Source organism: Leptodactylus fuscus, chromosome 6 (genome assembly GCF_031893055.1).
Source record: "Leptodactylus fuscus isolate aLepFus1 chromosome 6, aLepFus1.hap2, whole genome shotgun sequence".
Classification (NCBI taxonomy): Eukaryota; Metazoa; Chordata; class Amphibia; order Anura; family Leptodactylidae; genus Leptodactylus; species Leptodactylus fuscus.
In genome coordinates, this window is record NC_134270.1 from 75,332,739 (window position 1) to 75,345,096 (window position 12,358).

Consider the following 12,358-nt stretch of genomic DNA (forward strand, 5'->3'; position numbering starts at 1 on the left):
CAGGGGGCCACTATTGGGTATAATACTGTGTGCAGGGGCCACTAAGGGACATAATACTGTGTGCAGGGGCCACTATGGGACATAATAGAGCGCGCAGGAATGCGTAGGAGGGACTCGGTCGAGATCTTCGGTGTCGGGGGGGCCCCATGTCAAAAGTTCGCCACGGGGCCCCGCCATTCCTAGTTACGCCACTGCTTTGGCCTTAGACAGTGGTGTAACTAAAGTCTTGTGAGCCCTGCTGCAATCTTCTGTCCCAGGCCACCTACAGCAAATTCTTGATAGTGATGGTTACAGGTGCTAAGGAGTTTAATGAACCTTAGTGAGGTTAGGGTAATCTGTGGGTCTCCTTGGCTTATGGGCTAGATGGAAGCTAAAACCTCAATACCAGTGCTTATGGGCCCCTAAGGCTTCTGGGCCCAGCTGTGAGTGCACTCTCTGCACCTCCTCAAGTTACGTCCCTGGCCTTAGGTCTTATTCACATATCTGTGTTTTGATTAGTATTTGTAAGCCAAAACCAGGAGATGATGCAAATCATTCCATTCTACATTACCTCCATTGTAGTCACCACTTCTTTTTTGGCTTGCAGTTAATGCTGAAAATCACTGATATGTGAATAACGCCTTAGGTTGCTTTCAGAAGACTGTTTTACGGGTACCTTATAGCAGAAAACCGAACTACTCAGGAGTTTTAAGGTAAGTGCTTTGCAGATTTTTTCATATTAATTCTGAAATTTTTTGCTCAAAAAAGGAATGAAAATCAGCATACTTGGTGTGCAAGGGTTAATTAGAACCGACCCCTTCCATTTCCTCTACTGAGCTTGCTGACGGTTAGCCACCTCATCTCATGATTAGTCATGTGCACTTGTTTAACAATTATCATCCGAGTGTCTGGACCACAGAGTGACAAATGCGAGGACCAATTCTGTGACACACAAAGCAGCACATTACCATCCGACTGCCCACTGGTATGCAGAAAAACTCAGCAAACACTTCACAAAATGTCAAAAGTGTACTATGCAAACCACTAAAGGGGAAGCTTTGCTGATCAGAGGCGAATAAGTGAGCGGTACGCATTCTTTAGCAGCTGCCCTGACCTAAGACAGAAGAAGCACAATGAAGATTCAGATATACATACTTCTTCTCTTCCTCGTATGGAAAACAAAAGCACTAATTCGGTAAGTGATAAACGCAGAACCTATAGTATGTTAGGTTGTCAGTTGGTTCTATTATATTGTTTTATCATGATGTATTAGCTCTGGTTTTACAAAGGACTGCAGTTACACCTATCAGCCTCAAAGAGGTAAAGAAAGCATCTCAGGCACCCTTACTCTTAGGATCTTAGGAACTTTTTCTATTCTCCAACAGGTCAAAAAACTAAGAACGAATAATTCCTGCTATCCTAGTCATAGGTGTGCCATGACATTTTTCACAGCACTCAACATGTCGAGTTTCTCTTTTTCTCTATATTATAATTAGCTCTTTCATGAGAATCCTATAAATTTTTACATAGGTGCAGTATTGCTTGCCTCACGTTTTTTGTGCATATGACAGATCACAAAATATGGAACACAGAAATTCCTGGTCTACAAAAGTTTAATTTTTTTTTTTGAACAAGCTTCATTTCTGCAAAATTGTGTCTTTTGGTCATTTTCCTCTGGCCTTGTCACAAGGTTTGATAATGGCAAGAGGGTGCAGATTTGATCATGGAGGGCACAGATTGGGAAATAGGAACATATTTATAAGGCCCCATGCATAAGGGAGAATCTAGGCTGGAAGATCAGGTCTGTATATCAGATGTATTAGGGTAGAACTCAGTCAGGAGACCGGGACTCTTTGAAGTACTGGTCTTAGTAAATATTGTACATGTGCTGCCATATGGTACCATGTAGAGAATTTTTTCCAATGGCAATTCTATCATGGTTCTGCACCCAATGGAACACAATCCAATTTTGCTTATCAGATTCCGTGTCCTTATTGGAGGAATATATAGATACAGAACTGCTCACTGCTTTGACTTGCTCCACTTAAGTGGCTTATGAAAAACCGTGGTGGCAACACATTGCAGTTCTTCCCGCAGCGCTTTGTACTGAAAGATTGCAGAGGTTTCCTCGACAAACTTTCTGCCTCAATTATAACTTTAGGTAAACCGCTGGTGCTTCCGTATGTATAACTGACATGCTGCAATTTCAAAAACCACAATGGTGTGCGTGTGTTTTACCGTAAATTGGGGATGGGATTCGCTAGGATCCATTCACTTTACTATGAATTTTTTTCTGTGGTGTTTCTGCCATGTGGGGCCTTGGCCTTAAAAGCAGAGTTGGTTATTTCAAATGTAATTTGGTGGACTGTTTTAGTGATTGCACATAGGGGCATAGGGAATGTAGCTGGCTCATAAACTATATGTATACCATATAATAATAATTTCCCCAGCAACATTTCTCTATATGGTTGTGCATACATTCCCTATGGTTTCCTAAAACCAAGCTGCACAGACTCCTGAGGTTACGTGTAATGGGTGCACTGTGGATATTATCTCAAAGTGAACCCATCCATGGCAAAAAAGGAGTTGAAATTGCCCAGTTTTTGCTATGAGTTTTACCCCCGCAGCAGTTTTCAAACATTGCATTACAAAGGTTAAAAACTACAGAACCTGCAGTGAGAAATTGACCTGTTGTAGGTTCAAAACTCACCACGCAAAGTGTTTTTCTGCAGTATGTGAATGGGATTTGTATAAATCCCATCTAGTACACTGCTACTGTATATTGCAATGGATTAGCCACCGGCAATTCCTCCAGCTACTAACCCACTGTGATTATACCATTTGGGGCCCAGTCCCTAATGTATTCTTTCACAATTCTGTGCACTGCAGCACTGTTTCATACCTTCATATCTGGCTGTTGCATCCCTGACAAACTGTTAAGATAGTTATCTTTATAGATATGGTTAACTCTTCCTCTCCTGGCTGCTAGTCCAGGGTGGATTATCAGAGTAAATTGCTTCTGACTTGGTGCTGATATGTACAGTAAAATAATAATGGTGTGAAGGTCAGCATACAGCAGGTTATGAATATGTAAAAAAATTCACTGATTTCAAACAAATGTGTGTATATTAGAAAGTTCACAGAGGGACAAATGACACTATCTGCCCCAAAAAAATAAACACATAAAATTTCACTTTTATTGATATCCTTTAAAACCAATCCAAAAAGTAAAACAAAATGATTGTGTTCCACCTGTTCAGTCCATACAAAAGTGAAGAAAAAACTAGGGAGGGGCAATTGTATATACACCTATATATGCCCTATAGGATATTGAAACCCTCACTCCCTAATAAACCACAGTGGCTTTTTTCCAAACAGCAACTTGTGAACAGGACCCAAAGCGTGAACTGCCAGCATATCACTCCTGAAATAGCAGGGCCTGTAAGAATATTGAGTAGGAGAACCATATTATATTGGGACAACAGCAATATAATATGGTTCTCCTACTCAATATTCTTACAGGCCTGCTATTTCACACCTTAGTTCTCCCCTTTTTCATCCTCCTGCTGCATGTTACTAATGACTGCAGCATTTAGTTTGTGTGACAATATCTGGTTATTGGTGATATTTACCTTCGCTCATGTATTTTTGGTATATATATAAAAGGGGCGCTCTATTTAGGGGGATAATTGTTCCCGGATACGTCCCAATAACACTCAAAAGGAAGGATAAAAGAAAAAGGGAAAAAAAAGAAAGAAATTTTAATTTTTTTTTTTTTATATATGTATGTGGATCTATTGATCCAGGCTTGGTAGTGCTTTAGAATATGGGGGCCGTTCACATACATAGACGCAGGTACAGTATATTGGTAGCGTGCTGACTGTGAAAAGGTTTGGCACGATGTAGAATGTAATGCGCATGTGTGAAGAAACAGAACGGTATAATCCTCTGCGCTTGGACTGTAGTTCAGCCTAGTGGGTGGTACATTGTAATGCATGAGGGAGATGTGCCCCACGTGGGCTAGGGGAGTGACATGAAAGAGGTGTGTTTTCAGCATGATGGAGATTGGATCACAACAGCCTGGAGGGCGGAGTAGGAGGTTTAAAAGATCTGTGTGGAGCAGGGCAACTCTCCGCTGAATCTTTGAGCGGCGGTCCTGCCAGCGGTCAGCACACCACACCGCTATCATGTGTTACAGTGTTAAGCTGTTTATTTTGTGAAGTGAAAAAGACCCCTGATGACTCTTTTTAATAGAAGAAACGCTGCGTAGGGTCATAAATTCCCAGTTAGTCAGTGGACTTATCATCCAGTTCAGCATTTGTACGGTGACCTGACTGTCAGTGCCTCTCTCCTCTCTGTTGGCGTGGCAATAGGCCAGTAACCTCAGAGGGGGGGAGTGATTTGCTGGCAGTTCACGCTTTGGGTCCTGTTCACAAGTTGCTGTTTGGAAAAAAGCCACTGTGGTTTATTAGGGAGTGAGGGTTTCAATATCCTATAGGGCATATATAGGTGTATATACAATTGCCCCTCCCTAGTTTTTTCTTCACTTTTGTATGGACTGAACAGGTGGAACACAATCATTTTGTTTTACTTTTTGGATTGGTTTTAAAGGATATCAATAAAAGTGAAATTTTGTGTTTATTTTTTTTGGGCAGATAGTGTCATTTGTCCCTCTGTGAACAGGTTATGAATAGAGATGAGCGAACACTAAAATGTTCGAGGTTCGAAATTCGATTCGAACAGCCGCTCAATGTTCGTGTGTTCGAACGGGTTTCGAACCCCATTATAGTCTATGGGGAACAGATACTCGTTAAGGGGGAAACCCAAATCCGTGTCTGGAGGGTCACCAAGTCCACTATGACACCCCAGGAAATGATGCCAACACCTCTGGAATGACACTGGGACAGCAGGGGAAGCATGTCTGGGGGCATCTAACACACCAAAGACCCTCTATTACCCCAACATCACAGCCTAACAACTACACACTTTACACACTCAATACCACCTCTCTGACAGTAGGAAAACACCTTGAAACATGTGTATTTGGCACTTGCAGTGAGGAGAGCTTGTCACCAGCAGTGAATTTGGCCCTTGTAGTAAGTTGAGGTTGGCACCAACATTTGTTTTGAAAATCAGGGTGGATTGAGCCTCTAACCAGCAGAGTTTGGGCAAATTCATGGTGGAGGGAGCCTCTAAAAACCCCAGTTTGGACCAATTCATGGTGGAGGGAGCCTCTAACCAGCCCAGTTTGGGCAAATTCATGGTGGAGGGAGCCTCTAAAAAACCCAGTTTGGACCAATTCATGGTGGAGGGAGCCTCTAACCAGCCCAGTTTGGGCAAATTCATGGTGGAGGGAGCCTCTAACCAGCCCAGTTTGGACCAATTAATGGTGGAGGGAGCCTCTAACCAGCCCAGTTTGGACCAATTAATGGTGGAGGGAGCCTCTAACCACCCCAGTTTGGACCAATTCATGGTGGAGGGAGCCTCTAAACAGCCCAGTTTGGGCAAATTCATGGTGGAGGGAGCCTCTAAAAAACCCAGTTTGGACCAATTCATGGTGGAGGGAGCCTCTAACCAGCCCAGTTTGGACCAATTAATGGTGGAGGGAGCCTCTAAACAGCCAAGTTTGGACCAATTCATGGTGGAGGGAGCCTCTAAAAACCCCAGTTTGGACCAATTCATGGTGGAGGGAGCCTCTAACCAGCCCAGTTTGGGCAAATTCATGGTGGAGGGAGCCTCTAAACAGCCCAGTTTGGGCAAATTCATGGTGGAGGGAGCCTCTAACCAGCCCAGTTTGGACCAATTAATGGTGGAGGGAGCCTCTAACCAGCCCAGTTTGGACCAATTAATGGTGGAGGGAGCCTCTAACCAGCCCAGTTTGGACCAATTAATGGTGGAGGGAGCCTCTAACCACCCCAGTTTGGACCAATTCATGGTGGAGGGAGCCTCTAACCAGCCCAGTTTGGACCAATTCATGGTGGAGGGAGCCTCTAAAAAACCCAGTTTGGACCAATTCATGGTGGAGGGAGCCTCTAAACAGCCCAGTTTGGGCAAATTCATGGTGGAGGGAGCCTCTAAAAAACCCAGTTTGGACCAATTCATGGTGGAGGGAGCCTCTAACCAGCCCAGTTTGGACCAATTAATGGTGGAGGGAGCCTCTAAACAGCCAAGTTTGGACCAATTCATGGTGGAGGGAGCCTCTAAAAACCCCAGTTTGGACCAATTCATGGTGGAGGGAGCCTCTAACCAGCCCAGTTTGGACCAATTAATGGTGGAGGGAGCCTCTAACCAGCCCAGTTTGGACCAATTAATGGTGGAGGGAGCCTCTAACCACCCCAGTTTGGACCAATTCATGGTGGAGGGAGCCTCTAAACAGCCAAGTTTGGACCAATTCATGGTGAAGGGAGCCTCTAAAAACCCGTTTGGACCAATTCATGGTGGAGGGAGCCTCTAACCAGCCCAGTTTGGGCAAATTCATGGTGGAGGGAGCCTCTAAACAGCCCAGTTTGGGCAAATTCATGGTGGAGGGAGCCTCTAACCAGCCCAGTTTGGACCAATTAATGGTGGAGGGAGCCTCTAACCAGCCCAGTTTGGACCAATTAATGGTGGAGGGAGCCTCTAACCACCCCAGTTTGGACCAATTCATGGTGGAGGGAGCCTCTAAACAGCCAAGTTTGGACCAATTCATGGTGGAGGGAGCCTCTAAAAACCCCAGTTTGGACCAATTCATGGTGGAGGGAGCCTCTAACCAGCCCAGTTTGGACCAATTCATGGTGGAGGGAGCCTCTAAAAAACCCAGTTTGGACCAATTCATGGTGGAGGGAGCCTCTAAACAGCCCAGTTTGGGCAAATTCATGGTGGAGGGAGCCTCTAAAAAACCCAGTTTGGACCAATTCATGGTGGAGGGAGCCTCTAACCAGCCCAGTTTGGACCAATTAATGGTGGAGGGAGCCTCTAAACAGCCAAGTTTGGACCAATTCATGGTGGAGGGAGCCTCTAAAAACCCCAGTTTGGACCAATTCATGGTGGAGGGAGCCTCTAACCAGCCCAGTTTGGACCAATTAATGGTGGAGGGAGCCTCTAACCAGCCCAGTTTGGACCAATTAATGGTGGAGGGAGCCTCTAACCACCCCAGTTTGGACCAATTCATGGTGGAGGGAGCCTCTAAACAGCCAAGTTTGGACCAATTCATGGTGAAGGGAGCCTCTAAAAACCCGTTTGGACCAATTCATGGTGGAGGGAGCCTCTAACCAGCCCAGTTTGGGCAAATTCATGGTGGAGGGAGCCTCTAAACAGCCCAGTTTGGGCAAATTCATGGTGGAGGGAGCCTCTAACCAGCCCAGTTTGGACCAATTAATGGTGGAGGGAGCCTCTAACCAGCCCAGTTTGGACCAATTAATGGTGGAGGGAGCCTCTAACCACCCCAGTTTGGACCAATTCATGGTGGAGGGAGCCTCTAAACAGCCAGGTTTGGACCAATTCATGGTGGAGGGAGCCTCTAAAAACCCCAGTTTGGACCAATTCATGGTGGAGGGAGCCTCTAACCAGCCCAGTTTGGACCAATTAATGGTGGAGGGAGCCTCTAAACAGCCAAGTTTTGGGAAATTCATGGTGGAGGGAGCCTCTAACCAGCCCAGTTTGGACCAATTCATGGTGGAGGGAGCCTCTAAACAGCCCAGTTTGGGCAAATTCATGGTGGAGGGAGCCTCTAAAAAACCCAGTTTGGACCAATTCATGGTGGAGGGAGCCTCTAACCAGCCCAGTTTGGACCAATTAATGGTGGAGGGAGCCTCTAACCAGCCCAGTTTGGACCAATTAATGGTGGAGGGAGCCTCTAACCACCCCAGTTTGGACCAATTCATGGTGGAGGGAGCCTCTAAACAGCCAAGTTTGGACCAATTCATGGTGGAGGGAGCCTCTAAAAACCCCAGTTTGGACCAATTCATGGTGGAGGGAGCCTCTAACCAGCCCAGTTTGGGCAAATTCATGGTGGAGGGAGCCTCTAAACAGCCCAGTTTGGGCAAATTCATGGTGGAGGGAGCCTCTAAAAAACCCAGTTTGGACCAATTCATGGTGGAGGGAGCCTCTAAACAGCCAAGTTTGGACCAATTCATGGTGAAGGGAGCCTCTAAAAACCCGTTTGGACCAATTCATGGTGGAGGGAGCCTCTAACCAGCCCAGTTTGGGCAAATTCATGGTGGAGGGAGCCTCTAAACAGCCCAGTTTGGGCAAATTCATGGTGGAGGGAGCCTCTAACCAGCCCAGTTTGGACCAATTAATGGTGGAGGGAGCCTCTAACCAGCCCAGTTTGGACCAATTAATGGTGGAGGGAGCCTCTAACCACCCCAGTTTGGACCAATTCATGGTGGAGGGAGCCTCTAAACAGCCAAGTTTGGACCAATTCATGGTGGAGGGAGCCTCTAAAAACCCCAGTTTGGACCAATTCATGGTGGAGGGAGCCTCTAACCAGCCCAGTTTGGACCAATTAATGGTGGAGGGAGCCTCTAAACAGCCAAGTTTTGGGAAATTCATGGTGGAGGGAGCCTCTAACCAGCCCAGTTTGGACCAATTCATGGTGGAGGGAGCCTCTAAACAGCCCAGTTTGGGCAAATTCATGGTGGAGGGAGCCTCTAAAAAACCCAGTTTGGACCAATTCATGGTGGAGGGAGCCTCTAACCAGCCCAGTTTGGACCAATTAATGGTGGAGGGAGCCTCTAACCAGCCCAGTTTGGACCAATTAATGGTGGAGGGAGCCTCTAACCACCCCAGTTTGGGCAAATTCATGGTGGAGGGAGCCTCTAAACAGCCCAGTTTGGGCAAATTCATGGTGGAGGGAGCCTCTAACCAGCCCAGTTTGGACCAATTAATGGTGGAGGGAGCCTCTAACCACCCCAGTTTGGACCAATTCATGGTGGAGGGAGCCTCTAACCAGCCCAGTTTGGACCAATTAATGGTGGAGGGAGCCTCTAAACAGCCAAGTTTGGACCAATTCATGGTGGAGGGAGCCTCTAAAAACCCCAGTTTGGACCAATTCATGGTGGAGGGAGCCTCTAACCAGCCCAGTTTGGGCAAATTCATGGTGGAGGGAGCCTCTAAACAGCCCAGTTTGGGCAAATTCATGGTGGAGGGAGCCTCTAACCAGCCCAGTTTGGACCAATTAATGGTGGAGGGAGCCTCTAACCAGCCCAGTTTGGACCAATTAATGGTGGAGGGAGCCTCTAACCAGCCCAGTTTGGACCAATTAATGGTGGAGGGAGCCTCTAACCAGCCCAGTTTGGACCAATTAATGGTGGAGGGAGCCTCTAACCAGCCCAGTTTGGACCAATTAATGGTGGAGGGAGCCTCTAACCACCCCAGTTTGGACCAATTCATGGTGGAGGGAGCCTCTAACCAGCCCAGTTTGGACCAATTCATGGTGGAGGGAGCCTCTAAAAAACCCAGTTTGGACCAATTCATGGTGGAGGGAGCCTCTAAACAGCCCAGTTTGGGCAAATTCATGGTGGAGGGAGCCTCTAAAAAACCCAGTTTGGACCAATTCATGGTGGAGGGAGCCTCTAACCAGCCCAGTTTGGACCAATTAATGGTGGAGGGAGCCTCTAAACAGCCAAGTTTGGACCAATTCATGGTGGAGGGAGCCTCTAAAAACCCCAGTTTGGACCAATTCATGGTGGAGGGAGCCTCTAACCAGTCCAGTTTGGACCAATTAATGGTGGAGGGAGCCTCTAACCAGCCCAGTTTGGACCAATTAATGGTGGAGGGAGCCTCTAACCACCCCAGTTTGGACCAATTCATGGTGGAGGGAGCCTCTAAACAGCCAAGTTTGGACCAATTCATGGTGAAGGGAGCCTCTAAAAACCCGTTTGGACCAATTCATGGTGGAGGGAGCCTCTAACCAGCCCAGTTTGGGCAAATTCATGGTGGAGGGAGCCTCTAAACAGCCCAGTTTGGGCAAATTCATGGTGGAGGGAGCCTCTAACCAGCCCAGTTTGGACCAATTAATGGTGGAGGGAGCCTTTAACCAGCCCAGTTTGGACCAATTAATGGTGGAGGGAGCCTCTAACCACCCCAGTTTGGACCAATTCATGGTGGAGGGAGCCTCTAAACAGCCAAGTTTGGACCAATTCATGGTGGAGGGAGCCTCTAAAAACCCCAGTTTGGACCAATTCATGGTGGAGGGAGCCTCTAACCAGCCCAGTTTGGGCAAATTCATGGTGGAGGGAGCCTCTAAACAGCCCAGTTTGGGCAAATTCATGGTGGAGGGAGCCTCTAACCAGCCCAGTTTGGACCAATTAATGGTGGAGGGAGCCTCTAACCAGCCCAGTTTGGACCAATTAATGGTGGAGGGAGCCTCTAACCAGCCCAGTTTGGACCAATTAATGGTGGAGGGAGCCTCTAACCACCCCAGTTTGGACCAATTCATGGTGGAGGGAGCCTCTAACCAGCCCAGTTTGGACCAATTCATGGTGGAGGGAGCCTCTAAAAAACCCAGTTTGGACCAATTCATGGTGGAGGGAGCCTCTAAACAGCCCAGTTTGGGCAAATTCATGGTGGAGGGAGCCTCTAAACAGCCCAGTTTGGGCAAATTCATGGTGGAGGGAGCCTCTAACCAGCCCAGTTTGGACCAATTAATGGTGGAGGGAGCCTCTAACCAGCCCAGTTTGGACCAATTCATGGTGGAGGGAGCCTCTAAACAGCCCAGTTTGGGCAAATTCATGGTGGAAGGAGCCTCTAACCAGCAGAGTTGTGGGAAAGCAGGGTGGAGGGAGCCTCTAACCAGCAGAGTTGGTGGAAATCAGGGTGGAGGGAGCCTCTAACCAGCAGAGTTGGGGGAAATCATGTTGGAGGGAGCCTAGTATTAGCAGAATTGTGCAACGCTTATGGTGGATGAGTATGAGGATGCGGAGGAATTGGAGAGGTTGAGTACAGACATGGAGTTTCATGTTGGGGTGCTTTACACAGGTGGGCACAAAAATGAAGGCTCTATCCAGTGGTGGTTCATTTTTATCAAAGTGAGCCGGTCGGCACTCTCAGCTGACAGACGGGTGCGCTTGTCAGTGATGATGCCACCGGCTGCACTGAACACCCTCTCAGATAGGACGCTGGCGGCAGGACAGGACAGCACCTCCAAGGCATATAGGGCAAGTTCAAGCCACAGGTCCAACTTCGACACCCAATACGTGTAGGGCGCAGAGGGGTCGGAGAGGACAGGGCTGTGGTCGGAAAGGTATTCCCGCAACATGCGCCTATACTTCTCACGCCTGGTGACACTAGGACCCTCCGTGGCGGCACTTTGGCGAGGGGGTGCCATCAAGGTGTCCCAGACCTTAGACAGTGTGCCCCTCGTTTGTGTGGACCGGTGAGAACTTGGTTGCCTACTGGAGGAACTGCCCTCCCTGCTGCCAACGTCACATGCTGGAAACATCTCCATCATATTCTGCACCAATTGCCTGTGGCAAGCATTGATGCGATTGGCCCTCCCCTCTACCGGAATAAAAGACGAGATGTTGTTTTTATACCGGGGGTCAAGGATAGCAAAGATCCAGTACTGGTTGTCCTCCATGATTTTGACAATACGCTTGTCGGTTGTAAAGCACCCCAACATGAACTCAGCCATGTCTGCCACAGTGTTAGTTGGCATGACTCCTCTGGCCCCACCGGAAAGTTCAATCTCCATTTCCTCCTCATCCTCCATGTCTACCCATCCGCGCTGCAACAATGGGACGATTCGAAGTTGCCCGGAAGCCTCCTGTATCACCATCACATCATCGGACAACTCTTCTTCCTCCTCCTCCTCCTCCTCCTCCTCCATTAAACGCAGTGAAGCGGACAGATGTGTGGACCTACTCTCCAGCTGTGACGGATCGGATGCTATCCCTAACTCCTCTGTGTGATCTGAGTTATCCCTGATGTCAATCAGGGATTCTCTCAGAACACACAAGAGCGGGATTGTAAGGCTCACCATCGCATCCTCAGAGCTCACCCTCCTTGTGGACTCCTCAAAGACCCGTAGGATGTCACAAAGGTCTCTCATCCATGGCCACTCATGGATGTGAAACTGAGGCAGCTGACTTTGTGGCACCCTAGGGTTTTGTAGCTGGTATTCCATCAAAGGTCTCTGCTGCTCAACCACTCTATTCAACATCTGAAACGTTGAGTTCCAGCGTGTGGGGACGTCGCACAAAAGCCGGTGTTGTGGCACATGCAGGCGTTGCTGGAGAGATTTTAAGCTAGCAGCGGCTACTGTCGACTTGCGAAACTGGGCGCACATGCGCCGCACTTTCACCAGTAGCTCTGGAACATTGGGGTAGCTCTTTAGGAAACGTTGCACCACTAGGTTGAAGACGTGGGCCAGGCATGGAACATGTTGGAGTCCGGCAAG

At 47.9% G+C, this 12,358-nt stretch overlaps 1 protein-coding gene across 1 annotated transcript in view; it reads left to right on the forward strand.

Annotated features, from left to right (window-relative positions):
- Window positions 1-820: 820 nt before the first annotated feature.
- LOC142209581 (cathepsin D-like) overlaps window positions 821-12,358 on the forward strand; it is a 51,843-nt gene continuing 40,305 nt past the window's right edge. The window contains exon 1 of the mRNA XM_075278590.1: window positions 821-1,174. Within this exon, the coding sequence (XP_075134691.1) occupies window positions 1,113-1,174 (62 nt within the window). The 5' untranslated portion in view covers window positions 821-1,112. The remainder of the gene's footprint in view (window positions 1,175-12,358) is intronic.